The sequence below is a fragment of the Tenrec ecaudatus genome, chromosome 12 (assembly GCF_050624435.1).
Source record: "Tenrec ecaudatus isolate mTenEca1 chromosome 12, mTenEca1.hap1, whole genome shotgun sequence".
Classification (NCBI taxonomy): domain Eukaryota; kingdom Metazoa; phylum Chordata; class Mammalia; order Afrosoricida; family Tenrecidae; genus Tenrec; species Tenrec ecaudatus.
The window spans coordinates 99,849,477-99,874,912 of NC_134541.1; the positions used below are offsets into that span (position 1 = coordinate 99,849,477).

Sequence of the window (25,436 nt, forward strand, 5' to 3'; positions counted from 1 at the left end):
CTTCCTCCCAGGGGAGGGGGGCCGCTGATCTTCACTGTCTTTCTTGCCCTGTCACCATGATGATGAGTGTGCCCCTGGGAGCTGGCATGGTGCTGGGATTATGTCCTCCCCAGCTGGGATTTCTCTGCAGGAGTTAGGAACTCAGCAGAGGGGGAGAGAGAGCATCTGCCGTCTGTTTCACAGGTGATCGAGAGAAGGGCATATGGGCATGTGGTTCACAGCTCTTCTCGATAGGTGCTGTCGAGTCAGTTCTAACTCATAGTGACCCTGTGAACAACAGAATGAAACACTGGCAGGCCCTGTGCCGTCCTCACAATTGTTCTTATATTTAAGCCAATTGTTGCAGCCCTTCTGTCAGCCCATCTTGTTGAGGGCCTTCCTCTTTCTCACTTCTACGTAATAAGCTAAAAGCCAACCCACTGCTGTGGGGCCAATTCCAACTCATAGCAACCCAATAGGGTTTCTGAGACTGTAAATCCTTACAGGAACAGACAGCCTCATCTTCTTCCTCGGAGCAGCTGGTGGGTTTGAACTGCTAACCTTGTGATTAGCAGTAACAATGCCAGCAGGGCTCCTTTTATATATAATAGACAATTAATCTTTGCTAACTAAATGCCAAAACCAAAAGCCAAACTCACTGCCATCAAGTCGAAACCAACTCATAGCAGCTCTCTATAGGAGGGTACAACTGTAACTGTCCCTGCTGGTTTCCGAGACTAGCTAACTGCTATCCAGTGGTCTCTAACTCATGGCAACCCACCACCTACTTACACCACAACAAAACGTGGCCCAGCCCTCCCTCATCTTCCCAGTGGCCATCACTGTGGCTCTTGCCCCAGTCCATCTTGCCACAGATCACCCTCACCCACTGTGGCAGTTACATAATGTCAACTTGCAACTAGCCTGGCGGGGCAGCTTGATGACCTCATTTGGAGGTGCCTAGGAGATAAATGGCTGACTGGATGCCAGATACACATAGATACTCTCTTTGAGACATTTCTGCTGACAAGACACATGGAGATACGCTAGAGTCCTGGAGCTGGAGGAGCCACGTGGAGACCCACGCCAACATTGAGATGCTCAAACCGCCACTGGAGCCATAAGACTTTACCCACTGGCCTGTGAGCTCCCTGCATTCGGCATCATTGCATGTGTTGTGTACACCTGAGGAGAATTTACAGATTGGTATCAGACATATGGGCTAATATCGGACTTAAGGACTTGATCTGGACTGGACTAGGATGTGTTCTCAATATTCAATTGCTCTTTCTTATACACAGATGAGTGTCTCCCTGGATTTGTTTCTCTAGTCTACCCGGACTGACACACCCTCACTGGCCCTCTCTTCACCAAACACAAAGTTCTCCTGCAGTGAGTGATCACCAGGGACAGGCCTGAAGCAAGCGAGTCAGTGGACTGCTGCGATCCATCAGGTTTACACTGGCTAATTCTGAGAAGCAGACGGCCAGCCCTTTCTTCCCTGTCTGTTTTAATCTGAAATCTGTCCAGAGTGATCCTGGTAGTATTTGAAATATCAGTGACAGAGCTTCCAGCAACACATTACGATGTGACAAATCCCAAACTCTCTGCTTTCTGGTTCATTCTGACTACGTGGCAGCCCTGTAGGACAGAGAACTGTCTGAGGGTTTTTTGATAGCTGTACATTTTCACTGAAGCAGACTGGCTTGCCACTCTCCCACACAGACTGGGAAGTTTGAACTGCCAACCTTTCTGTTAAGAACCCCAATGCTGGACCTTGCTGGACCATCATGGTTCCTTGGGACTAAGCATACAGATGTGGGTTTAACTCAGTCATTCCAAACTCCACATATGGAAGCTCTAAGGCATTGTTACAGGGGTAAAGGAAACTGGCGTCAAAGAAGGAAGGTCCTGCTTTCCCATACTCTGTCCAGAGAGCCCTGTCCCTGCGGGACTTAGCAGGACGCGGCTGACCCCTGTGCCTTCTCTCCCTAGCACGGAAACATGAAGCTCCTTTTTCTCTGGTTAGTGAGGCATTTGGCAAGATGAAAATGCAGATTCATCTTGCCTTCCACTTTGGATCAGTGCATCCCTATAGATGCGCACAGTCAGCCCACGTGTGTACGGATGGTTCCCGTAGAACAAGCAAGGCACTTTGGGTTGACGACGACATTGTTGTTTTTGCTTTTAAACTTTCTCTGGTGATTCAGGAGCCCTGGTGGAATAGTGGGTATGTGTTGGGCTATATGATTACATGTTCAGCAGTTCAAAACCACCAGCAGCTCCTCAGGAGAAAGACTGGGTGCAGTTACAGTCTCAGAGACCCACAGTGGGCTCTGAGTCGGACTGACTCATGGCAACAAGTTCGAGTATTTGAGTACTGTGATTTAGTGCGGATTGACAGAGCAGATCATCAGTTTTACATTCAACAGTAAATACACATGCTTTATATCCCACCTCAGCCCCCTTAATGGACCGTCCTTGTCCATTTCTTCCCAGTGTTTCCTTGTTCCAACCTCCTTCCTTAACCCTCTGATCTTGAGTACATGGTGCCCTTTTGCTCTTAAGTGGTTGGTTATTCATATACTGAAGCGAGTCCAGTTCAGGGTTAATCACCTGAAAAGTAATCACTGAATGCCCGTAATCTTGGGGGTCCCATCAGTCTCTATTGGACCGGTCTTTTTATGATTTGGGGCTCTATTCCTCCTCCTCCCATTCTCTCCGAGGCCTTCTTGTGTGACCCTCCCCTCATCAGGGCAGGTGGTAGTGGTAGCCGGCACGAGCTAGTTCCCCTGTCTCATTGTGCTGGAGACTGATGTGTATGTGGCCCATTCGTCCATTGGACCGTTTTCGTGACTTTGGTTTTCATCACTTCTTTCCACTGGACCGGGAGGGGCCAGTGTTTGTCCTTTAGGGGGCGCGTCACAAGCTTTTTAACACATTGCGGATGGATTCCGAGTTTACTCGTGTTTCACACATCATCTGTTATGGACAGATCACGAGATAACTCGTGAAGCAGCAGGAACCTGTGTTCATTTCAATTAATGGAAAAGTCAATTTCCTACCAGAGCCTGTAGAGTTGGCGCTGCCCATGGAAAAAGAAGTGAAACCAGGTATATTTGCAAATTTTGTAAGGCACCGCTTCACAAAGAAAAATGTTATACAAAGTATCATACGTTAAAAAAAGTACTAGGAACCTTTGTTTATATATAGGTCCTATGTTAACTACAATATATGAAATAATTGTAACTGTGTAGGAAAGGTCTCCACAACCAATCAAACCAAAGGGGCAGGAGATCACTTTTGCACAGTGTTTCTGGGATAAGATTTGCACACTGTCTTTGTTTCTCAATGTAGTTGTAGAGTATCGTAACAATAGTACATTGCATAACAAAGGAACTTATCAACAAATGAGTATTGGGGAACAAAGAATGTATATTTTGTTTGATATACTGTATTTATTTTTACTGTTTTTCAAAGTAATATGGATTTTGTTGATTATTTTTACAAGAATTGTATAATTTCATGAAGATTGTAGTTCATAAAAGTAATAATGGTCTGCATACATTGCAAAGTATTGTTTCATATTGTGAGATGTTTTATATTCAAAAACTGAAAGTTATAAATAAGTATAAAAAGTTGATGAGATGTAAACCCATTTATGGTTTAATGCACACAAAAAACCGAGCTAACAGTCAAAAAAATACCTGGTCACTTGGATAAGTTGGTAGAAAACTGTCTGGTCTTTAATGTGTTGAAATCATAGTCTGTGCTCACCACAGTGAGCTGTAGAACACTCTTTATAAAGGGCTGGGCCTGCTCTTCCAGACCCAGGAACGCACTCCCTCGAGGTGTTTGCTTATGTCTAAGAAGCGTTCATCACCTTGCCCCCTTGGACTCCACCACATTCATGGGTGTATGTGCAGCAAAGGTAAATACACATGTTCAAACTCCTCCATCAGACCTACATGTCTTCGTGGGGGAACTCCCACTCTCCCGCCCACACTTGCGCAGCTGCATGTCGACCCGCGTGTCTCCTCGCAGGTCACTGAGCTTGCAGAATCCTATGTGGACCCCTGCTCGTCCCTGCTGCTTGCACTCCTGTGTACTTCTCAGCAACACGCCCCACAGGGGACACCGAGCAGGAGAAAGGGCGCAGCTCTTTGACTTGGGTTTCATCTAAACAAGGCATAGAAATTCCGCCTCTTTGCCAACCATTCAGTGTTGCAGCCCCTGTTGAAGCAATAGCTGGTGCACTTGCCACTAGCTGAAAGTCTGGCTATTTGAGTGTATGAAGAGAGGCTGGTGATCTGCTCTGGCCCTCAGGGGCCGCCATGAGTGAGACCCCACGGCAGCCTAGGGGAGGTGGGTGGGAAATGACTGGGTGTTGGGACTGACCCACACCCTCGCCCCTTTAGGTGGGTCAGAGGCCATGAGGATGTTGGACTTCTCAGGACGGGAGTTCAAATCAGAGGAACGGCCAGGAGCTCTCAGGTCCCTTCTTGTTCTGCGCACTAGTTTCACATGCAGCGGTTCCCATGTGCCTGGCGAGGTGAGCTCCAGACAATCTGCTGTTAGTTGGGTTCGTGCATGCACACACAGCCTTCGGCCCTCTCAGACCTGGCCTTGCTTTTCCAGGGACGCCCTGGCGGAAGGAGCAGACAGAGGACCTGCAGCGGGTGCTCAAGGATGTGGACAGCGAGATCCCACTGGTCTTCGTCAGCGGCAACCATGACATTGGCAACAGCCCCACCGCCGAGTCCATCTCGGAGTTCTGCCAGACCTGGGGAGATGACTATTTCAGCTTCTGGGTTGGGGGCGTCTTCTTCCTTGTCCTCAACTCCCAGCTCTGGTTCGATGCGTCCAGGTGCCCCACCTTGAAGCAGGCCCAGGACCAGTGGCTGGAGGAGCAGCTGGGGGTCGCGAGGCAGCACACAGGCCAGCATGCCGTCATCTTCCAGCACATCCCACTCTTCCTCCAGAGCATCGACGAAGAGGACGACTACTTCAACCTCACGGAGCCGGTCAGGCGGGAGATGGCAGACAAGTTCACCAAAGCAGGTAGGGCCTGGGGCCATAGGGGTCTGTGGGGAGGGGAGTTGGGAAAGGTGCATTTCCAGAACTTTCTTCTACTCTGCCCTATAGGGTCACTGCGAGTCAGAATGGATTTAATGGCAGGTGGTGGGAAGGGGTGGGGGGAGCAGAGTCAAACCCAGTTCTCCCACTCCCTGGCTGTGTGGCCTTGCAAGCAGCCTGCTGAACCTCCCTTTCTCTGTCTGTGGAACGGGGAGAGTAGAAGCAGTTCTCATAGGAAGGGCCTGGGAAAAATTCAGACCAGCACCCCGCATTCAGGAATGGGGAGTAGCAGGAGGGCCTTCCCCCGTCTTCTGAAAGCAGAACTAGTGCAAGACTGAGCGAGCCATTGAGCAGCAGTCATGAGGCATGACCTGGGGAATCCTGGGCAGTGGCTTTACGTTGTGGGGCTGGGGCTCCTCAGTTTGCTTTGAGCCAGATGAAGAGTTGGGAGGGAGGGAGGAAGGGAGCATGTGTTTAGTCTGGCTGCACCCTGCTGCAGGGTTTTAGCTGAAGAGACATCTGACACCTGCAGGTGTGTACACACACACTGACAGCACCCTGTGCTCTTGACACATTGTTGGAGTCTGACTGTTCTGGGGGTGGCCCTAGCCCACACACCCCGGTTTCTCCCAGCCACACACACCCCCTAGGGCTCCTCTCTCAAGACATGCTCTATTGTGGGCGATCCCTGAAGGACAGCTACGACACAGCAGGAGGCCAGTGTGACACGTGGGCACCTCTTGCCTTGACCTGTGCCCTCCTTTCAGACCTTCCCGGAGTGTGCCCCTCCCTCTTCTCAAAATCAGTGTGTGTGTGTGTGTGTGTGTGTGTGTGTGTCTCTGTGTCTGTGTGTGTGTCTGTGTGTGTGTGTGTGTGTGGTGGGTGCAGGGAGAAGGGTCGTGTGTGTGTGTGTGTGTGTGTGTGGTGGGTGCAGGGAGAAGAGTCCTGTGTGTGTGTGTGTGTGTGTGTGTGTGTGTGTGTGTGTGTGTGTGGTGGGTGCAGGGAGAAGGGTCCTGTGTGTATGTGTGTGTGTGTCTGGTGGGTGCAGGGAGAAGGGTCCTATGTGTGTGTGTGTGTGTGTCTATGTCTGTGTGTGTGTGTGTGTGTGTGTGTGGTAGGTACAGGGAGAAGGATCGTGTGTGTGTGTGTGTGTGTGTGTGTGTGTGTGGTGGGTGCAGGGAGAAGGGTCGTGTGTGTGTGTGTGTCTGTGGTGGGTGCAGGGAGAAGGGTCCTATGTGTGTGTCTGTGTGTCTGTCTTTGTGTGTGTGTGTCTGTGTGTCTGTGGTGGGTGCAGGGAGAAGGGTGCTGACCCTGCCTTTAAGGGAGCAGCGGCCCTCCTCTTTTCTCGGCACTTTAAATGGGTTCATACTTAGTCGCACAAAGCTGATCTGGCCTGTGTCTCAGAAGCAAGTGCCAAAAAGCCTGCGTAATTGGAGGTGTTTGCCTGTTGTTCCGTGGAGCGAAAACTAGAACGTGCCTATGAAGGCCTTTGAAATCATGCTCCGTGCTTGAGGTAGCTCAGAGAACTCTTCTGAGGACAGGGAGGAAGTGACAGGGAGACGAGTGTGTGACAGAGGCGGGGAAGCAGGCTGTGCCTGGGAGAGCACCGCCCAGGGTTCCTGCTGGGTGCCTTTTCAGAAGTGGATCGCCAAGTCTTTCTCCCAAGGCACCTCTGAGAGGCTGGAACCCGCAGCAGTGTAATTAGCAGCCGAGTTTGTTCACCCTGTGCCCAGGTGGGACACTCCGTGGTATGACGGAGCAAATGCCACCCCCAGACTCCCCAGATACAGACTCCTGTGGGTCTGTAGAGCTCCAGCAGGGCCTCCTGGGAAGAAGCTTCCTAACCATTCAGCCAGAGTCCCGGACTGTGCACCCCTGAGGCCTGCAGCCCTCAGAGCTCAGGGAGCAGATCTGTGGACAGAGCCGGTCTGCGTCTCCAAGGTGAGCTCATGATTGCAGCTCCCAGAGGCTGCTGTCTGCCCCAGAGTGCCAGTGCATCAGTTGCAAGCAAGGCTGCGCCATCCACGTCTCTTCACAGAGGCAGAGCCACAGGGGAAGCCGCCACATTATCATAAGAAGGTGGCTGGGTAAGCAGGAGGCAGAGGGAGGTAGTGTGGTTGCCCCACTCCTAATGGCACCGCTCGAGGACCTGATGAACACACCTCCCGCAGGGGCCGTCGGCCGCATGGGGCTTTGACCGCTCAGGCTCCTTTTCATCATGGGTTGGATGAACGGCTTTGTGTTTCGTGGCTCTCAGTGTGGCGGTGCTCCTCCACTTCCTCTCGGGGTCCCCGGCCGCCATCAGACCTTCCTCACTGCCCTTCCTGCCTCCTGGCTCTTGTCCTGGAGCAAATGCTGCCCTGCTGCTCTCATGTGACTCTCACGTGGGTAATTTAGTCACTGTCGACCTGTCAGTTGTTTGGCTGAAAGTTAATCCCTGGGGGTGGGGCGGGGGACGGAGTACGGTTCCACTCCAGCATAAAGGGTGTCTAAGAGCCGCACATTCCTGGGATCCACCAGTCTCTGTCAGACCAGTAAAGCTGGTCTTTTTGTCTGATTTGAATTGTATTTCACTTCTTTTACCTTTCCCTCTTTATCCAGAACCGTGTGTCACCTGTATCAGAGCAGTCCAGAGTGGTAGCTGGGCACCACCCAATTCTTCTGGTCTCAGGCAAGAGCAGGCTACGGTACATGTGGTCTCTTGTCCTGTGGACTTACTGGTTCCTGAGCCTTTTCTCTCTGTTCTTTGCTCTGGCTGAGGAGCAGCCAATAGCTGCGTCTTAGCGACTGCCTGGAAGCGCTAAAGCCTGGAGTGCCTGTGAAGCGTTGTGAGTCCTGCTCTGAGGCAGGCAGTTGTTGTTCAACAGTAGATTTCTCACCTTTGAAGCCGACTTGGGTTTGATTCCCGACCAGTGTGCCTTAGGTGTAGCCACCACTGGTCCATCAGTGGAGACTGGCGTGTTGCTGTCCTGCTGAATCTATTTCAGCCAAGCTGCCAAACTAAGGCAAACTAGGAAGAAAGGCCTGGTGAGCCACTGCTGATAGTGAGCCAGTGGAGGCTGTGTGGATCACAGTGACTCAGACCACAACAGGGCACGGACAGTTTTGGTTCGTGTACATGTGGCCGTGGTGAGCTGGGGCAGCTGGATGGCCCTTAACCTTGTTGTACACATATGAACCAGGCGCTGTGTTTAGTGAAATCCTTCTCCTCTCACTCTGTGGCTCCCCTGGTGGCATAGTGGTTACACATTGGGCTGTGGTCCGTATGGTCAGCAGTTTGAAACCACCGGCAGCTCCAGGGAGAAAGACTGGACTTTCTTCTCCCGCAAACAGTTTCTTCATTATGAGTCAGCATTGACTCGATGGCAGTGAGTGAGTGAGTGAGTTCTTCCCTTAGGGCTCACCCATACCACCTGGCCAGTGCTCCCTGCCAGTGCTCTTTCCCATCCTGGCCTGCGCTCCACCTGGTAGCTGCCAGGTGAGGCCCATGAGCTCTCTTCCCCACCTCCCACCAGAAGGCCAAGTGGCTCTTGAGCCACTTCCCTCTCACCTGGCTGACATCCAGACCTGCTCCTCAGCTTACACACACCCCAGTGTTTACTGGTCCCGGTGCCTCAGGAGCACATCTGCCTTCTGGAGGCGTGTCCAGGTATGACCCTGGACACACACGAGCCAGGCTGTAAGGCACAAATAGCCGCTTGAGCAGCCACAGCAACATTGGTCTGTGTGTCCTCTCTGGCTCCCTGCCCACACGCTCCGAGACCTCCTTCCAGTAGGAGACAGTGGTCTCTTCTTGACCACTGGCCATGGCATTGGCACCTAAAGGCCCTGAACCAGGGCCTGCAGTCGCCTCCCACCCTGGCCTTTGTTTAATGGCCTCAGATACACACCAGGCCCCGGGCAATGTCCCTGAACACCTGACCCATTGTGGTCACAGTTGTAGTGTAGTTGGGCGACCTGTGTGCCACGGAAGGACAGGTGGGGATGGGGAGGGAGGGAGGAATGGGAAGAGGGGGGCTTGGTGGGACCATTTGCCTCCCACACTTGGGAATGCAGAAACTCGCTCAAGTCACTGGACTTGACTTCACTGGAACTCATTTTGGAAAGCCAGTGTTAACGTGCTGCCTTGTAAACTTGGTAGCCAGAAGGGCCATGATCAAGTGAAGGTGCTGGTTCCCTTTGCCTCAGGCCACCCCTTCCAGCCCACCCCACCCCATCCCACCCCCAGCAGACCGATCCCCAGCACTGTTGCAGTCATACCTGTCTCCTGAGCTGAAATGCCAGGGCTCCAAAGTGTGTTGGAAGCTCATCGGAATCTCAGGGTAGCTGTTAATTATGATAATTGTGTTGTCACAAAATAGCCTGGTAAAGAGCCGGTCCCTCCCAGAGCACCTCCTCCCAGTGAATCCAGAGAATAACTCTGAGTCACTGTGTGGGACGACCAAATGATTTCATAAAGCACGTCCCAGTCAGCTCGCAGTGTTGCATTAATTTTCAAAAAGTGGATAAGGGAGGAGGGGTGTCCCTGTAGCAGGGACACACTCTCCAAGGCAAGCCCCGCCTGCTTTCCATAGCACACGTTTCCCTGGAAACAGAAGCGTTCGCTCCAAGTCGGCTTCAGGAGCTCATGAAGCACCTTCTTTGTATGATGTAAAAACATTGTTAGTAGTCAGTACAAATCCACAGGCACCCGAGCCGGGCACATAGGGAACCGCACCCATTATCTTCTGGGAGATTGTCAAGTTCGTCACGTCCACGTGATGGAGAAACTGGTTTTCCTCTTGGTGCCCCTGACTCCCAGCTGGAGTTGAGCAGACAGGGCAGCTCATAAGACCAGGGTGAACCTGGCCGCCGTCTTCATCCTTCCTGCCTTTCCCAGCCTGTGACCCGACTAACACCAATACCAATTTAAAACGCCAACTTGATAAGCAAAACATCTCTCGCTTGAACTGGCTGGTTCCCTTGAGGTCTCCACACCTGGTCCTTGTCGCTTCTCCACGTGGACATTAGAGCTGTGTGTTAGGGCGCCCAGAGCAAATTTGGCAATTATGCAAAACCCCAAGAAGATGATCTTTGCTGCGAAAGTTAATGAGTAATTTCACAGAATTAGAGTCTGGTCTGTAGGACTTATGCTTGAGAGAGAGAGAGAGAGAGACACCAACCAGGAGCTAGAGCCGGAGCTTGGCTATGGCTTTAGAAGTTCCAAGTTAATAAAGCAGAAAAGGCCAGACTTCCAGAGTACCCTTTCCAGGAAGAAGGGAGCATGAGAGTCCACTTGAACAGCTCATGGAGTTGCACTGGAATTATTTGTTCTCACGCTGATCTCTCTGCTCGATTGTAAGCGCCAGGTAATAGGATCCTGCCTTTATCCCCCTCTGTAAACCCAGCTCTCAGCCGAGCCTGGCACATCATGTCCCTGCAGTTAATAACTGCGGGCAGAATGGATTCGGCTTGAACATGCTGCTTACCAGCAGCTCATAGGCAATACCCATAATACGAATGGGCCATGCATGGCTTAGAGCATTTGGGGGCCTCGTATTGACACTGAACAGGGCCAGACAGTAAACACTCAGGGCCATGAGGGCTAGATGGTCTCTGGAAGCTGCTCACATCTACCACAGTAGCACCGAAGCAGCCACAAATAATACATGCATGGCGGGTATGGCTGCTGTGTTCCAATAAAACTTTAACCAAACCAGGCAGCCTGAGAGCCGTAGTTTTCTAACCCTTGGCTTTGCACAATGATCCCATGATAGTGTGACATTCCTGTTCGTCCTCAGCCCCCTTTGAGGCTGCCACACACCCATGGGGGTTCTCCGCCTCGCTGGAGGGCGGGCCCAGACAGACCGCTCCTGGGCGAGGGGCCCATTCCCTTGGGAGCACATGTGCTATTGAGAGGCTGTCCCTGGGCCCGGTTGGAATGTGTAAGGAGGTGATTATGTGCTGCTGGTGCTGCGAGGAGCTGCGGGGAGCCCACCGGTCCACAGGGCTTTGCTTGGCTGGTTTCTGAAGTAGCGAGTCAGGCCTTTTGCCTCATCTGAAAGCTCTGCTGAAACCTCTTTGTAACCCACGAGCCATCCCTGGCAGACGGGGGCGCTGTGCATGTGGTGTAGTGGCAGGAAAGGAGCCAAGCCTCCTGCTGAGCCACCTTTGCCGCCAGTGTGTTGTGTCGTGTTGCTCTCAGTACATCTTAGAAGGAAATCGGAGCACAGTAGTAGCCTAGGTAGTATCGAGCTGCACAGGCAGCTTCACAACAAGTATCCTGGGGTGGCAGCCTGAGTCAAGTGATCCCTGGCTGCTTCCCAGCCAGGTGGCCCCAGCTACACCGGAAATGTCTGTCCGCCTTCGTTTTCTCATCGGTGAAAGGAACCGTAGTGGTGCAGTGGTTGAGCACTTGACGGCAACTGGAAGCTCAGCGGTTCACGCCCAGCAGCTGCTCCCAGGAGAGCGCACCGCAGTGTGGGACACCACACGGCCACTCCTGCCTCCCACCTTCACCTTCGCGTCTTGTTCTAGGATGCAAATGCTGGCTGTTTGGTTTCAAATTGATGTCCATTCTTTATTCTCTTTCTGTGTTTTAAGGAGCTCTATAATCAAGAGTAACAGAGTTCCATTTATTTTTTTAATATATACTGCGATAGTTAATGCCTTGGTTAACATACTTTTGCATGAATAATTTTACAGGCATAGTTTTCCAAGTCTAGTAACTGCTTACACAACCATGGCAGTCTGCCTAGGTGCCCTCTGTTTAAATGCGTGTAAAAACCACGCTTCCCACGTTCCCTTTTCACCGGCAGGCATGTGAGAGCTCTCAGGAGCCCTCTCCGAGACATTCTTTCCAGGCAGCCATAGGATCCAGGGTTCCGGGGGGTGGGGGGAGGCGGGGGAGCCTGCTTGCGACATTTCACCCTGGATCAATGTGGAAAGTTTCTTTTCCAAGGGCTGGTCTGCCTGGTGCTTCGATCCACTCACGGCGAGCCATCACTCCGTGGTCGCCCGATAGCTACGTGCTTCGTTCTCTGCAAACAAACGGGGTACGGAAGGAACCAAGTGCCAGGGCTACATCTGCTGTGAAGGAATGGGTAGCATTTCTCACTTTGGAGGTATCCTTAACAGTTGGGCTAATTAAAGTTAAAATGAAGTCCCAACGATAAATATTTATAAATTGAGAGTCTGGCGTGTGGAAATGTGTACTGCGGAAGCCTGAAGTCAAGTCAACATTTCCTCATTCAACAAATCGCACCAGCCCTGCGCAGGGCGCCGCGTGCTCGCGGACAAACTGCATCTCGAAGGGCCCTGGTTGGTGACACAGACAACGTGTGAGGTCAGCGTTGGAAATGCTGAAACCCCCCCATTGCAACCTGGTCTCCAGTGCCGTGGGAAACAGCAGTGTCTGTTGATGTTTAGGAAGTCAAAATATTCTCGCTTCTTTTTTAAGTCATTTATTAAAACTAGTAATTAGTGTCATTTTGAAATTAACAGTGAGATATCTTTGTAAAATTCAAGTATCTCTAGCCTCGCAAAGCATTCTTACTTCTTTACGAACCCCACTGCCGTCGAGCCGAGTCCCACTCACAGCGACCCTGCGGGGCAGAATAGAGCTGCTCCCCGTGGGGCTTCCGAAGCTGCAAATCTCGACAGGAGCAGAAAGCCGAGCTCAGCCACGCGATGTCGTCTCAACATAAAACAAGTTGCTGTCCAGTCAACCCCAAGCCATGGCAGCGGCCTCGCCTGTGTCAGAGAAGAGCTGGTTCCACGGTACAGAATGTGCTGAGCAGGTCTTCTGAGGAGGCTTTTTGTAGGCCCTTTCTCTTCTCTCTGCTTGGAACAGAGAGGCATGCCTGGGAACCCAGCAACCGCCTTGTCGTCGTGAGGACAAGTGAGCAGAGAGACAGAAGAGGCGGAGGCCTCAGTGTGAGGTCCTTGGGCAGTTGCACCAACGCAGGACGGCTCCTCTCCTTTCTTCCTGTGGGACTTAACCTTCCCACATGTTAGCCCCTTAGCCCCTGGCAGCAGAATGTAATCCTGACTCATGGGGGCCAGACTGGAAGGGTTGAGGGCCAGGAGGCCAGCAACTCTCCTGAACTACACAAGGATGGAGAAGAGGGCAGTGTGAGTGGGCAGCTCCACCTCCCTATGTGTGTGGCCCTGTGGCTGCTGGACCTGGTAAGCCCACAGTAGAGGCGCAGGTGCTGGGTGAAAGCAAGTGAATTGGGTTTGCAGTGCCATTAGTGACGTCCAGGGTCCAGTCTTCTGAGACCCAGGCCTGGGAAATGGCCTAGAATCATGGTCAGCCGGGGTGGCTGAAGCTGCAGCAGAGACTGAGGTCATCCAGCAACAGATGTGCTGAGGTCATGGCCAGAGCCCCCACACGTCGCCACCAGCAGGGTACAGCTGGAAGCTGACCTTGCTCGCTCGCTCGCTCGCTCAGGGTGTGGAGGAGGTGGAGGTGCTACAAGGAAGCTCGGCCTCCAGCACTCTTCCTCCAGCCGCGGACACAGGCAGGGCTGAAGCCCAGGGCCCACCTGGGCACCAGAGTTCCTCTTGAGGGCTCTTCCCTCACGGATTGCACTTTCCACATCCTGTGAAGCATCCCCCTCCCGTGGCTTGCCACCACCTCTGTCTCCTCCCTCGAGTATTTTTGGCTGCCTTTCCATCAGTCAAAACTCTCTTTCTAATGAGCCTCTTGTCCTGACAGCTGTGTTGGGGCCGGGCATGGAAACCAGGGAATGGAAATTGAGAAGTTGTCTGTCCTGGATTGAGACCCTAGTGTGTGCCCTGCGCACCATCACACGCGCCAGCCAGCCAGCGTCTCTTACAAAGAGAGAGGAAATGATGAAGCGCGAGCAAGATGTAATTGGTGGGAATGCGATGGGGCGGGGGTGGGGGGTGGAGAGCAGAGAAGCATCTGATCAATTACTTTGAGTATAATTACTGATGGGGAGCGCGTATGTGCCTCCTGGCTTCCTGCTTCGCTACCTCAGAACCGTTGATTCTCATCTCTCTGCAACATCGCCGGGCCTGGCTGGCTCAAGGGCTGCCTTCAAACGGGGACTCTGAGGCTCAGAGAGGTTCAGGGATGTGCCTTGCTCAGCCAGCATGATCCCCGCTGACCTAGCACCCTGGGTCCCCACTGCTTTTTGGACAGCTGGACACAAGGCACATGCCCCTCCTCTTGCACTGTTCTTACTGGTTTAACCAAGTGTCCAGGGAGCGGGAGATGAGTTAGAGGGCGAGCACTGCCCAAGACTGGAAGGGAGGACAAGGAAGCGCCTCTCTGGTTGTCCTCTGTCTGTGCCGGGTGCCAGCACTGAGCTAGCTATCCTGGTCCTTCTAAGATTGTGACAGCCGGACAGTCTGAGAGCCAGTGTGTCCCAAGGGAGCAGGAAGACCAGCCAGTGCCCTTTCTGAGGCCGGGGCAGGCGACACCCTGCATTATAAACAGGAATGGGTGCCTCTGCCAGGGTCTTCTTCGATCCTGTCTTCCTCCAGCCCTGTACCGCAGAGCCACTTCCACCCTGGCTCAGCTGAGACCCCACTGCCAGTGACTCTCTTTTCAGCGTCTCCCTCTCACTGACTGAGCTCCCCAGGAACCCTGACAGTCGCCACTGATCCCTGTGGAGGTGAGGCTGAAAGAGAGAAATTTTCATGGTTCATCCTCAGAGATAGCACTCCTGACCGAGTTGCCCCAGCTAGCCTGTTGGCTTCCCCTGCAGGAGTGGCTAGGGCTATGGTAACAGGGGACCACAGGCAGGGTGACTCCCAGCCCTGGAGGCTAGAAGTCCAGTACCACGGGGTCAACAGGCTGCTCCCTCCCAGGGCTGAAGGGAGGACCTGCCTTGCTTCTTCTGCCTGGATGTCCCTTGTTTGAACACACCCACTTTGTTGTCACATGGCCTTCTTCCCTGGGCCTCTGTTTTTCCATCCAAATTCCCCTCAGATTTCCAGGGCAGGAATCATATTGGAGTTAAATCAAACCAAAAGCTCACAGCTGCCGAGTTAATCCAAACAAATAGAGACCACATGTGTTTCCAGCTCTTATCTGTACCCGTGTACATGCTCTGGGCTAGCTGGATTTGTAAGGTAGAATTGGGGTCACGATAGTAGGGGTTGAGGAAGCATTAAAGAACTAGAGAAAAGTCGCTTGTTTCATCGTTGCTACACTGCACCCTGACTGGCTCATCTCCTCCTCGCAACCCTTCTGTAAGAGGATGTCTAGTTGCCTACAGATGCGCTTTGGGTCTCCACTCCGCACTCCCCCTCATGCACAATGATATGATTTTTTTGTGGGAAACAGAAAGATTTCTCCAAAGTTGTCTCCCCCAAATAGATGCCAAATTTAGCTGCTTGCTATGCATGGTAAATGACTGTACACTAGAGGTCAACAAAAGTAGGTCAGGGACTATTCTCCCCAAGGGTTATCAGCCATCTAAGTAGGGCCCACTCCCTTCTGATAAGGATAGTAGTAGATTGTTTCCCTGAAGGAGAGCCCAGGGAGGTCAAGCCCACTCAAGGGTGACCAAGGTTAGGCTGCCATCATGAATCTAGGGTCTACCCTTCTTGTCACATGTATAGCCCTAGACCCTCCCTTTGCTATCATGTGTACATCCCTAGTTCATCTCCTTCCTGTTATACTTATGCCCAATGTCTATCCCCCTCCTATTGCTTGTAATGCCTATTATACAACCCCTTCCTGTGACGTATGTCTTTACCTGTAATTAGGAGGCATGCACACCCCCAAAGATATATAAGCTTTGGTTAGCAATAAATTGTACTCTCTCCTGCTCTCTTCTCTGCCTTCTCGGCTCGTGCTGTGCTTAGACCTGGCTGTTGAGATCATGACCATCCAGGAGGTGAGCATGCTACCATGAAATGTGTCTGACTTCTTTATTTCTCCTCTCTTGTATCTCTCATTCTCAGTGACTTTATTATAATCTTTATATATCTGAACCATACAATTGCACTTACTGGACCCATGGATTAGTTGTGTGGGGCTGGCTTCCCCCACAATTTTGTGTTCTGGGTCTTTGATGCCTGATACCTAATCCTATCAACACCTCATAATCACACAGGATGGTGTGCTTTTTCCATGTGGACTTTGTTGCTTCTGAGCTAGATGATCGTTTGTTTATCTTTAAGACCCCAGACTTTATATCTTTTGATAGATAAGCACCCTCAGCTTTCTTCACCACATTTGCTTATGTACCCACTTTGTCTTCAGCGATCATGTCGGGAAGGTGAACATTATGGAATGCCAGGTTAATAGAACAAAGTGTTTTCGTATTGAGGGAGTACTTGATTAGAGGCCCAATGTCCATCTGCTACCTTAGTACTAAACCTATAAATATATGTACACAGATCTATTTCCCCCATCGTCATATATAAATATATTTACCATATGTACATGCCTTTACTTAGACCTCTATAAATTCATTTTGCCGCCTAGTTCTCTCCTCTATTTCCTTTTACTTTCCTCTTGTCCCACTATCATGCTCAGCCTTCATTTGGGTTTCAGTAGTTCCTCTAGGTTACATTGTCTTTGACTAATCCCTACCAGGCCTCGTACACCCTCCTGGCCATCGATTTTAGATCACTTGTTGTTCCCTTGTCCCTGGATTTGTTAACACCCACTTCCTTTCCCCAGCCTCCCCCTCTCCCATGTCCCCCCATCCCACCCCAAACCATCAGTCCTGTTGTTTTCTCCTCTGGAATGTTTATCTGGACTATTTTATCTAGATAGACATACAGAGACAATAATAATCACAAAAAACAAGGCAGAGCAAAACAAAGCAACAAAAGAAAATGCAAAAAAAGAAAAGCCTATAAATAGTTCCAGGTCTGTTTGTTGACCTTTAGGAGTGTTTTCTGAGTCTGATTGGGTGCCATGCCCTTGCCCCAAAGTCTATTTTTGGTATCCCTTGGGGACTTCACTACTTTGCTCCCTTGCTATTCTGTTGCACGCCCTGTGTTTCACCCGGTATGGTGGGGTCCGACAGACCTGGCAAAATCCCACACTGCGTCTCCAGTGTTGTCCCTGCAGCACTATGGGTCAGTGAGGGGACATTGTGTCTCGTGGTGGGGCCTCTCTGTGCACTGGCTGCTCGGAGCAGGAATATTGTCCTCAGGGCTTGGTGGGCCAGGATGTGCTCCACTCTTTCTTCCACCCCCTTCATTTGCTCCTGTGTGCTCTGATCAGACGTGTCTCTCTCCCTGAGCTGTAGCTTCAGTACTGTCCTCTGAAGTAAATTCTTCTGGGGGGATGGGGGGCTGTCCATGTAGTTGCGATTGGGCCCGGCCCCTCAGACCTCTGTAGTGGCTCCCTGCTTCATGCTGATGTGCTGCATTCACGTCTTGGCACACCGGGTTGAGAGACTCCAAACTTTATGGAAGCAGACAGCCTCACCTTTCTCCTTCAGAGCAGTTGATGGGTTTGAACCACCAACCTTGCTATGATCAACCTGGTGGCCATTCCCTATGGCCTACCCTAACCCAGCGTGGCTTCTGCTTAGCCAGATAGTGTCTGCAAAGATTCGATTTCCAAATTAGTACAGACCCACAGCTTCTAGGTGGACATGCATTTCTGGTGGACAGCATCTTAATCCAAACCGAGTGTAAAAAAAACAAAACAGGGAAATCCCAAGACGAACAATGTTTCTCATCTCCTGAATCAGACATGTCTGCAAATGCAGAGATGCCCAGATTTGGGGGTTCTACTTGAATGAGGAAGATGCAAGAGCCTAGGGCCTCCGCCATGGCCCAGCCCAGTTGGAATGGGTCTTCACTAGCCTCTGGCCCTCCCTTGCAGAAGATGGTGGTTCAGCTCCTGGAGGTTCTGAGCTCCATGCACCCCACCCCTGGCTCAGGGGAAGGCAGAGCTGCTGGGCCTGGGAGCCCTACTCCAGGGGATACTCCAGGAGCCAGCCTAACTGGTTGCCCCCGACAAGCTCTTTCCTGCCAGGAGTGCCACTGCCAAGTTTCTCAGGCACCTGAGCAGTCCTGGAGGGCTAAGAGGCTCTGAAACTACCAAACTCCAAGTTAAAATGTTTGTCGTTAACATCTTACTGATAGTTTACCGGCTTCCATGCTGGTCTTTAAGAGCCATGGTGCCACAGTGGTTAAAGTACCCAGTTCTAGCGGTTCAAATCTAGCAGGCATGACTGCAGGCGGCCTCTGCGTCCGTGAAGGTTATTGTTATTGGGTGCCTCCGCGAGCTTGCTCCTGAACCATGTTCACATTGGTTCCCATGTCTCAGCCCAATCTTGCAGCCCAAGGATTGGAGCCTTGGAAACCCCCGGGCAGTCCTGCCCTGACCTGTAGGGTGGCTATGAGTCAGAATCAACTAGGCAACAGTGGGCTTGGTTTCTGTTTTCAAGATCTGAGAGGGCAGCTCTGAGATACAGAGGTACATCCTGGACAAAACAATGAAAAGGTGAATACAAGCCAATTACAGGTTTCTGTGTAACATCCTCCCTGTGCATCATGTCTTCCTGATCACCAGTGGGGTTTGAACTTGCAAAGAGGGGCGCAGCCTTTCTCAGCATTTCTCCCACCCACCCCCAGATTGGCGCTTGAGTGCTGAGTACGTCCATTCAAAGGCCATTCCCCCACCCCGAACCCCACCCCGGCACCTCAGAATACAGGCCTGGTGATCTGCTTCTACCAGCAGTCCCACTCTGCCTCATGAGGTTTCTGAGTCAGAATCAGCCTGGGAGCAACGAGAACCAGCAGCAGTGTGCATCTGCATTGAAGGGTGCAACGAGTCAGTACAGCATTGACGCTGCACGTGCCAAACATGGCGCCCAGACTCGGGCCTGTTTGTGTAGATCTCTGGCTACTGTTTGTGCTCTCAGGGACTGGGCACTGAACAAAATGGGAAACTGATCTCTACGGTGTTTCTTTTTAGCAAGCTTGTGTTTGCTTGTATTTTGGTATTTATTTTTACTTTTTATTGGACAATATTTTCAAGCACACAGAGATGTTGCAAACCTAAGAGAAGTAGAGAGAGCCCCAATTGTCCCTTTACCCAAATTTCTCATGGCAAACGTCATCCTCCCTTGCTTTCCTGTGATGCTCTGCGAGAGAGAGAGAACGTGCACAGCCTGGCACTCTTACACCTGATCCATTTTCGGGGCGCTGTCTATCTCGTGGGAAAGCACTGCCATGTTTTCTCCGCCTCCCTTCTCACAAGGTAGCTGTTATGTTGGCGCTTTTGTCCATGGCCTTATTCCTGTGTCAGTTTTTCTTGGGAAACAGTTCCTATTGGCTCATCTGGATCTTCCTCCTCCCTTTAAGGGGTGTGCCGTGGGTAGGGCTGCAGTTTATCCCTCTGCTCTCCTAGGGCATAAAAGCCAGCAGAGATAAATAACAGAAAATAACCATCACCTTAGTGAGTGGAGGCCTTTCATGTGTTTAAGGGGCAAAGCAGGGTGGCGAGAAGGGGGTGCCCTGGGCTCCCTCCCCTGCCAGATGATGGGCATGCTACTTAATCTCTCAGTCCCCCAGCATTGCTGTGACACAAACACCACAGTTTAAAGGACAAAGTGATTTTCTCACCATTCAGGGCCTACAAGTCCAAATTCAGAGTATGGCTCTTGGGGAAGTCCTTCCATGTCAGTAAGCTTGGAAGGGCCTAGGGCAGCGGTTCTCAACCTGGGGGGCGTGACCCCTTTGGGGGTCGAACAACCCTTTCACAGGGTTCGCCTGATTCATAACAGTAACAAAATAACAGTGATGAAGTAGCACCGAAAATAATTTTGTGGTTGGGGACGGGGTCACCACAACATGAGGAACTGTATTAAAGGGTCGTGGCATTAGGTAGGTTGAGAACCATTGGCCTAGGGGTTCTGTGTGTGTGTGTGTTTTGTGCTCTTTTCACAAACCAGAAGTGATTGTGTTGGACCCCCTTATGGTGGTATGACCTCATTAACATAACAAAATTAAACCCCTACTTCTGAAAGTGGTCATACTACATACAGATCCAAGGACTAGGATTCCAGCCCATATTTGAGGTGGTTCCTATCCAATCCATGTGTGTCAGCCTAGGTAGATTAGAGAAACAAATCCATTGAAACTCATATGTGTATAAAAGAGTTTTATATAAAGGGTAATTGTACATTAAGAACGCATCCCAACCCAGTCCAAGACCTAAGTCCAATATTGTCCAATACCAGTCTACAAAGTCCTCTTCAGACTCATGAAACACATGCAATGCCACCGAATGCAGGAGGATCACGGGCCAATGAGTGGAAATTCTTTGGATACAGTAGTGTTGTAAACATCTCAGCACTGGCAGGGTCTCCTCGTGGCTTTTCCAGTTCCCAGGACTGCATCAGGGTAGGTCCATGTGGCTTCTCCTCAGGAATACCTCGCAGGAAGTAAGCAGATAGCGAGAGAAGTCTGCCACCAAGGAGGAAAAAGCAGATTTCCCCGAATTCTCAGGAGAAAGCCATGCCCACATAGAGGCTCACTGGCTATGATCCAATTGACAGACTAGACTCCACCCCTTCACTCTTAATCCTCTCAAGTCCCAAATTGACACCAGATTATATAACTACCTCACCATGTCCTCAACTCTTGCACTGTTTCCATGTTTCGCAAACAGAGGGAAGCAGCTTCATGGACCTGAGCAGGGATCTCCAGAGGCAGAGCCTGAGGCAAACCTTTGCATCCATGAGAGCGCAGGCTCCCAGGGGAAGGGAGAGAGAAGGCAGGCTAAGGCAAGCCAAGCAAGGAAATCCAGCCTGTTTAGCCGGAGCCAACTTCAGCCCAGCCCTCGGAGCACTCCCTGTACCACAGAGGTGATCCCACCTTGGGACGGGGGCTGGCTCCCCAACCTTAGACAATATAATATGGGATAGAGATGTTGAAAATTAAAATAATCCCCGTGAAGAGGCTTGTTCACAGTGCCTGACGCAAAGTAGATCTGCAATAAAAGATTGTTCTTACTATTGTCACCATGTTTGCCCTTTATGGGGACAACAGCTTATTGAGTATGCCACAAAATTCACCTATTTCCTGCTGTAATTCAATTGGTTTCAGGATGTTCACAGAATTCTACAACCATCATGGAACATTTCCATTACCCGCTAAAGAACCCCTGTCCTTGTGAGCCGTTCCTCCTCTGCCTCCCTCCTGCAGCAGCCTGCACCTCCCAAGCCTGCCACAAAACGTGTCTCCCTCCTGTGTCCCCGGCTTCCCCAGGCCACTGCTCACTGGCTGGGGTTCCTGTCCCAAGCCTGATTTGCGGTGTCTGTTGAGGGGCATCTGTACCTGCAGGAGGGGTGATTTCTGCCAGCTCCGGAAGCTCACACCCAGCCTGCCTTCGCCTTCATTTCTGACTCAGTCACTAAGGCAGAAGAACTTATGTGTGACTAAGGACTGACGACGCGAGTTTCACCGTGACCGCAGACCACGTAAAGATGCACGGCATTGTCGTCAGCACGCACTCACACCGGGTAAAAATAAAAGCCCATCAGGGCCTGATGGGAGTCGGCTGAGCTGCGCACCCCGCCCCCGTCCCTGGCTCCTGGTTGATGAGAAGCGAGTTTCTGATAGTTGAGTATTAAATTTTACAGAAATGGCAACCCAATTTGAATCGAGGCGACCTGAAAATAGCTCTCGTAATGTCTCCATGACTTGGTGCCTTGGGGAAACAAATTGGAAGCCAGTGCCACGGAAACCATCCCCCGTGGGTCGTTTATGAAGATGCGTCCCCTCTCCTCACAGCTGTTCATAATCCAAACACTGTCCACACATGTACCATGCAATCCCTGGTCTAGGCATCCAACTTACGTACAAGCCAGAGTTATGAACCAAACCTCAGCCTATTAAAAATCCCAGAGTCATAATAACCAGTGCGTCTCCACATAGCTGGTGTCATTTTCCTGTCATGTTCAAGGTGACTTCGTCTGTCTCTTAGTAAAGCGCTCCTGTACTCAGAGCAGCCCTGCAGGACAGGGTAGAACCGCCCCTGTGGGTTTCTGAGCCTGGACTTCTCCACCAGAGTGGGGTCGCTGTGAGTCAGAACTGCCGCAGGCAGTGAGAGTGCACAGAAAGGTGCGCTGAATAGTAAGACAGGCAATTGGCTGACTAGGCCTCACTGTTCCGGCTTTGGCACAAATTTGACAGAGAGAGAGACTCGGGAAGGGAATGTGACATAACCCAGGGCCTGCCTGCGCTCAGTGAGGCCTCCTAGAGGCAGGTGAACCAGTCCCTCCAAGAGAACCCCGTTTCTTAGTCATGCCCTACCTCGACTGAGTTAAGGGCCTACACTTGCCTTCCAGAAGCCGGCAGAAAGCCAGGACGGGCCAGGAGGCCTTTCAGCCCATCGGCAGGAAAGGTACAGGCTGATAACTCTGACAGGGCTGTACACTGCTCTGTTGACACGCCTTGTGTGTCCTCCACCAGGAGCAGCCGGCTCTGCCCCTGGAGGACACTAACCCCCCACCCCCTCCCGGGCGGTGGGGTAGAGAGTGATGAACAGGGATAGTGCTGCAGATGCTGGTCCCAGGCCTTGCTTGCTGTTGCCCATGAGATGGGTATTGTTACCAACTTGCCAGACCCCTCCTCAGAGCAACCATGTCCATCAGCACTGCCTGCTCCTGCACTGTCCCCATGGGAGGTTGTAATCCACAGGGTTGTCACTGGTTGATTTTAACAAGTAGACCACCAGGCCTCTCTTAGTCTATCTTAGTCTTGAACCTCTCCTGACACCTACTTAGCAACCTGGAAACACAGAAGCCTCCACTGACAGATGGGGGTGGAGTTGACTGAGTATCAAATGAATAAGGGACCCAAGACATCTTGCCCAGTGTCCCACATCAAACTGTGTGTGGGAGGTTTGCTCTGCTGTGCATGCCTGAGTCCTGACCCCAGCTGCTCTGTTTGCTCGGGATCTGTGCACTGGGGCCCCAATGTCGGCAACTGGCGTTTTCAGGTTTTGAACCAATTATTCTACTGGCTAGCCACGCGTTCATCATTGTTTCTGGTCCCCTGTTGGCACCTGTGCAGATCTCAGCACCCGCTGGCGGCCCTGCTCTGTGGCCGGGATGTCGGCAGTGAGCGAATATGGCAGAGGCGCCCAGCTGTCCTCAGTCCAGCGAGACCCACACTGAGCCTCCTGCCAGTCACTTGAACAATCTCTATTAGCGTGCCGTTCTGCGGATGTCAATAAATATGGCGTGAAATTTAAACATAAATGAGTTTTTACAGCTAATTACAGCTAATGCACGCTACTTTTCCAATTGCCAAGCGTTCCTTCCAAAATAGTGCAGTTTGCAACTGTGAATTAGACATAAAAAGCCAAAATTTCATAAACATAATTTAGCAGAACAAAAAAATAATAATACTGCTAAGTGCTTTCTGTCCGGCCATAAAGCCCCCGCGGCAGGGCGAACAGCGCACTCGCTTGGGCGCCTCAGAAGGCATAGACATGAGGCTCGGGGACCCCAGGAAGGCTGGCCACCAGGAGCAAGCAGCCAACGCAGGCACCCCCATTGGGTGCATCCACATCCTCACCAAAGCTGCCTGCCGCTCCAGGCGCAGCTCGGACTGCCCCGAGGATGGCGAGACTTCATCTTGCGTACTTGAGATCTGTTATCAAGAGAGACCAATCCCTGGAAAAGGACATCATAAAACTGGTAAAATAGAGGGTCGGTGAAAAAGGGGCAGATCTTTAACAAAGATGGATGGACACAGTGGCCGCCACCATGGGTCACGCTTACCAATTGTGAGAGCAGTGCAGGACTGGGCAGCGTCTCCTTCTGTGGGGCACAGGGTCGCTGAGTCAGCACGAACGTGCTGGCCCTGCCCACAGGGGGGCCTCCCATTCCTGCTGTCCCAAGAGTCCTGAGAGCTCTGTTCCACGCCTGCTGCAAGCCTGCCAACCAGGAGTAACTACTGCAACCGTTTTAAACGTGCTTCTTCACGCCTTTTGCTTTGACTTCCCTTAGCCTCCACTTTGCTTCCTTTCCACCCTCTCCAATCTTTGTCTTCATTGGGCTCTTCAGAGTAGAACTGATGCATCTCCCCCACCCAAGTTTTATTAGGCCACAGTTTACATATCACACAATTGCATAGTTCAGTCGTTCAGTCGCGTCAAGGGGAACTGTACAATCAGCACCACATCTACCTTAGAGCATCCCCCCTCCACCATGGTTTGATGCATCTTCTTGAGATCAGTGTTTTGGTGTTTTCATGTCCTGGTTGATATAGAAGATTTCCACGGCAGCTCCAGAAGACAAAGCAAAGTGGCATGGAATGTGGGAAGGCCTGGAGTTAAAACAACAAAGCGCTTGGCATTTCTCCAGATGAATGAACTGATGGAAAAGCCCAAGCCTTGAGTTGCAGTGATGATTTGATGGCAAACTACTGAGTGACTCAGGATGCATCAAAAGATGCGCTAGTACAGAGTTGCTGTACTAAAAAGGGTTGGTCCGTGTTCACCCAGCTCAAGAGGCGGTGCTGATGGTACTGAGAAACAAGTGGAGCTTCCGTGAAGGCACTAGTGAACTGCAAGGCTCCACGAGTTGACTCAGTGCCCACCGAGATGATTTCATAAATGGAGGCCATGGGAAAGCACTCATTAGCTTATGCCAAGAAATTTGGAAGACAGATATCTGGCCACCTGGCTGTGAGAGATCCATATCTCTGCCCGTTCCTAAGATAGGTAAGCCAACAGATTGCAGAAATGATTGAACAAGACCACTGATGTCACACCCAAATAAAATGTTGTTGAAAGTAATTAAAAACAGGTTACGCAGTGCATCAACAAGACACAACCGGAAACTTAAGCTACATTCAGAAGAAGATATGGAGTGACAGCAAAGAGTACCGGAGTGATGCTCACCAGTGTTGTGGAGTGAAAGCAAAGAGAACCGGAGTGAGGCTCACCAGTGTTGTGGAGTGAAAGCAAAGAGAACCGGAGTGATGCTCACCAGTGTTGTGGAGTGAAAGCAAAGAGTACCGGAGTGATGCTCACCAGTGATGTGGAGTGAAAGCAAAGAGTACCGGAGTGATGCTCACGAGTGTTTTATTCACTATGCAGATGCACTCAGCTGTGTGGCTCATAACAAATTGTGGATAACATTGGGAATAATGATAATTTCAGAACACTTCATCGTGCTCGTGTGGAACCTGTACTTAGACAAAGAAGTTGTTCCAAACAGAATAAGGTTTGGCATCTGGAAAGGTGTGCGTCAGGGCTGTATCTTCTCAGCGTATTTACGAAATCAGGATGCCAAGCAAATAACCTGAGAAATGGGACGAGAGGAAGAAGAAGACCATGGCATGAGGATTGGAAAACTCATCGCCGACCTCTGAAATGCAGGTGACAACCTGGTTTGCTGAAAGTGAAGAGGACACGGAGCACTTACTAGTGAAGA

General features: G+C 51.2%; 1 protein-coding gene across 1 annotated transcript in view; it reads left to right on the forward strand.

The window, feature by feature from the left end:
- CPPED1 (calcineurin like phosphoesterase domain containing 1) overlaps nt 1-25,436 on the forward strand; it is a 139,427-nt gene that overhangs the window by 108,036 nt on the left and 5,955 nt on the right. The window contains exon 3 of the mRNA XM_075564273.1: nt 4,618-5,040. Coding sequence (XP_075420388.1) covers nt 4,618-5,040 — 423 coding nt within the window. The remainder of the gene's footprint in view (nt 1-4,617; nt 5,041-25,436) is intronic.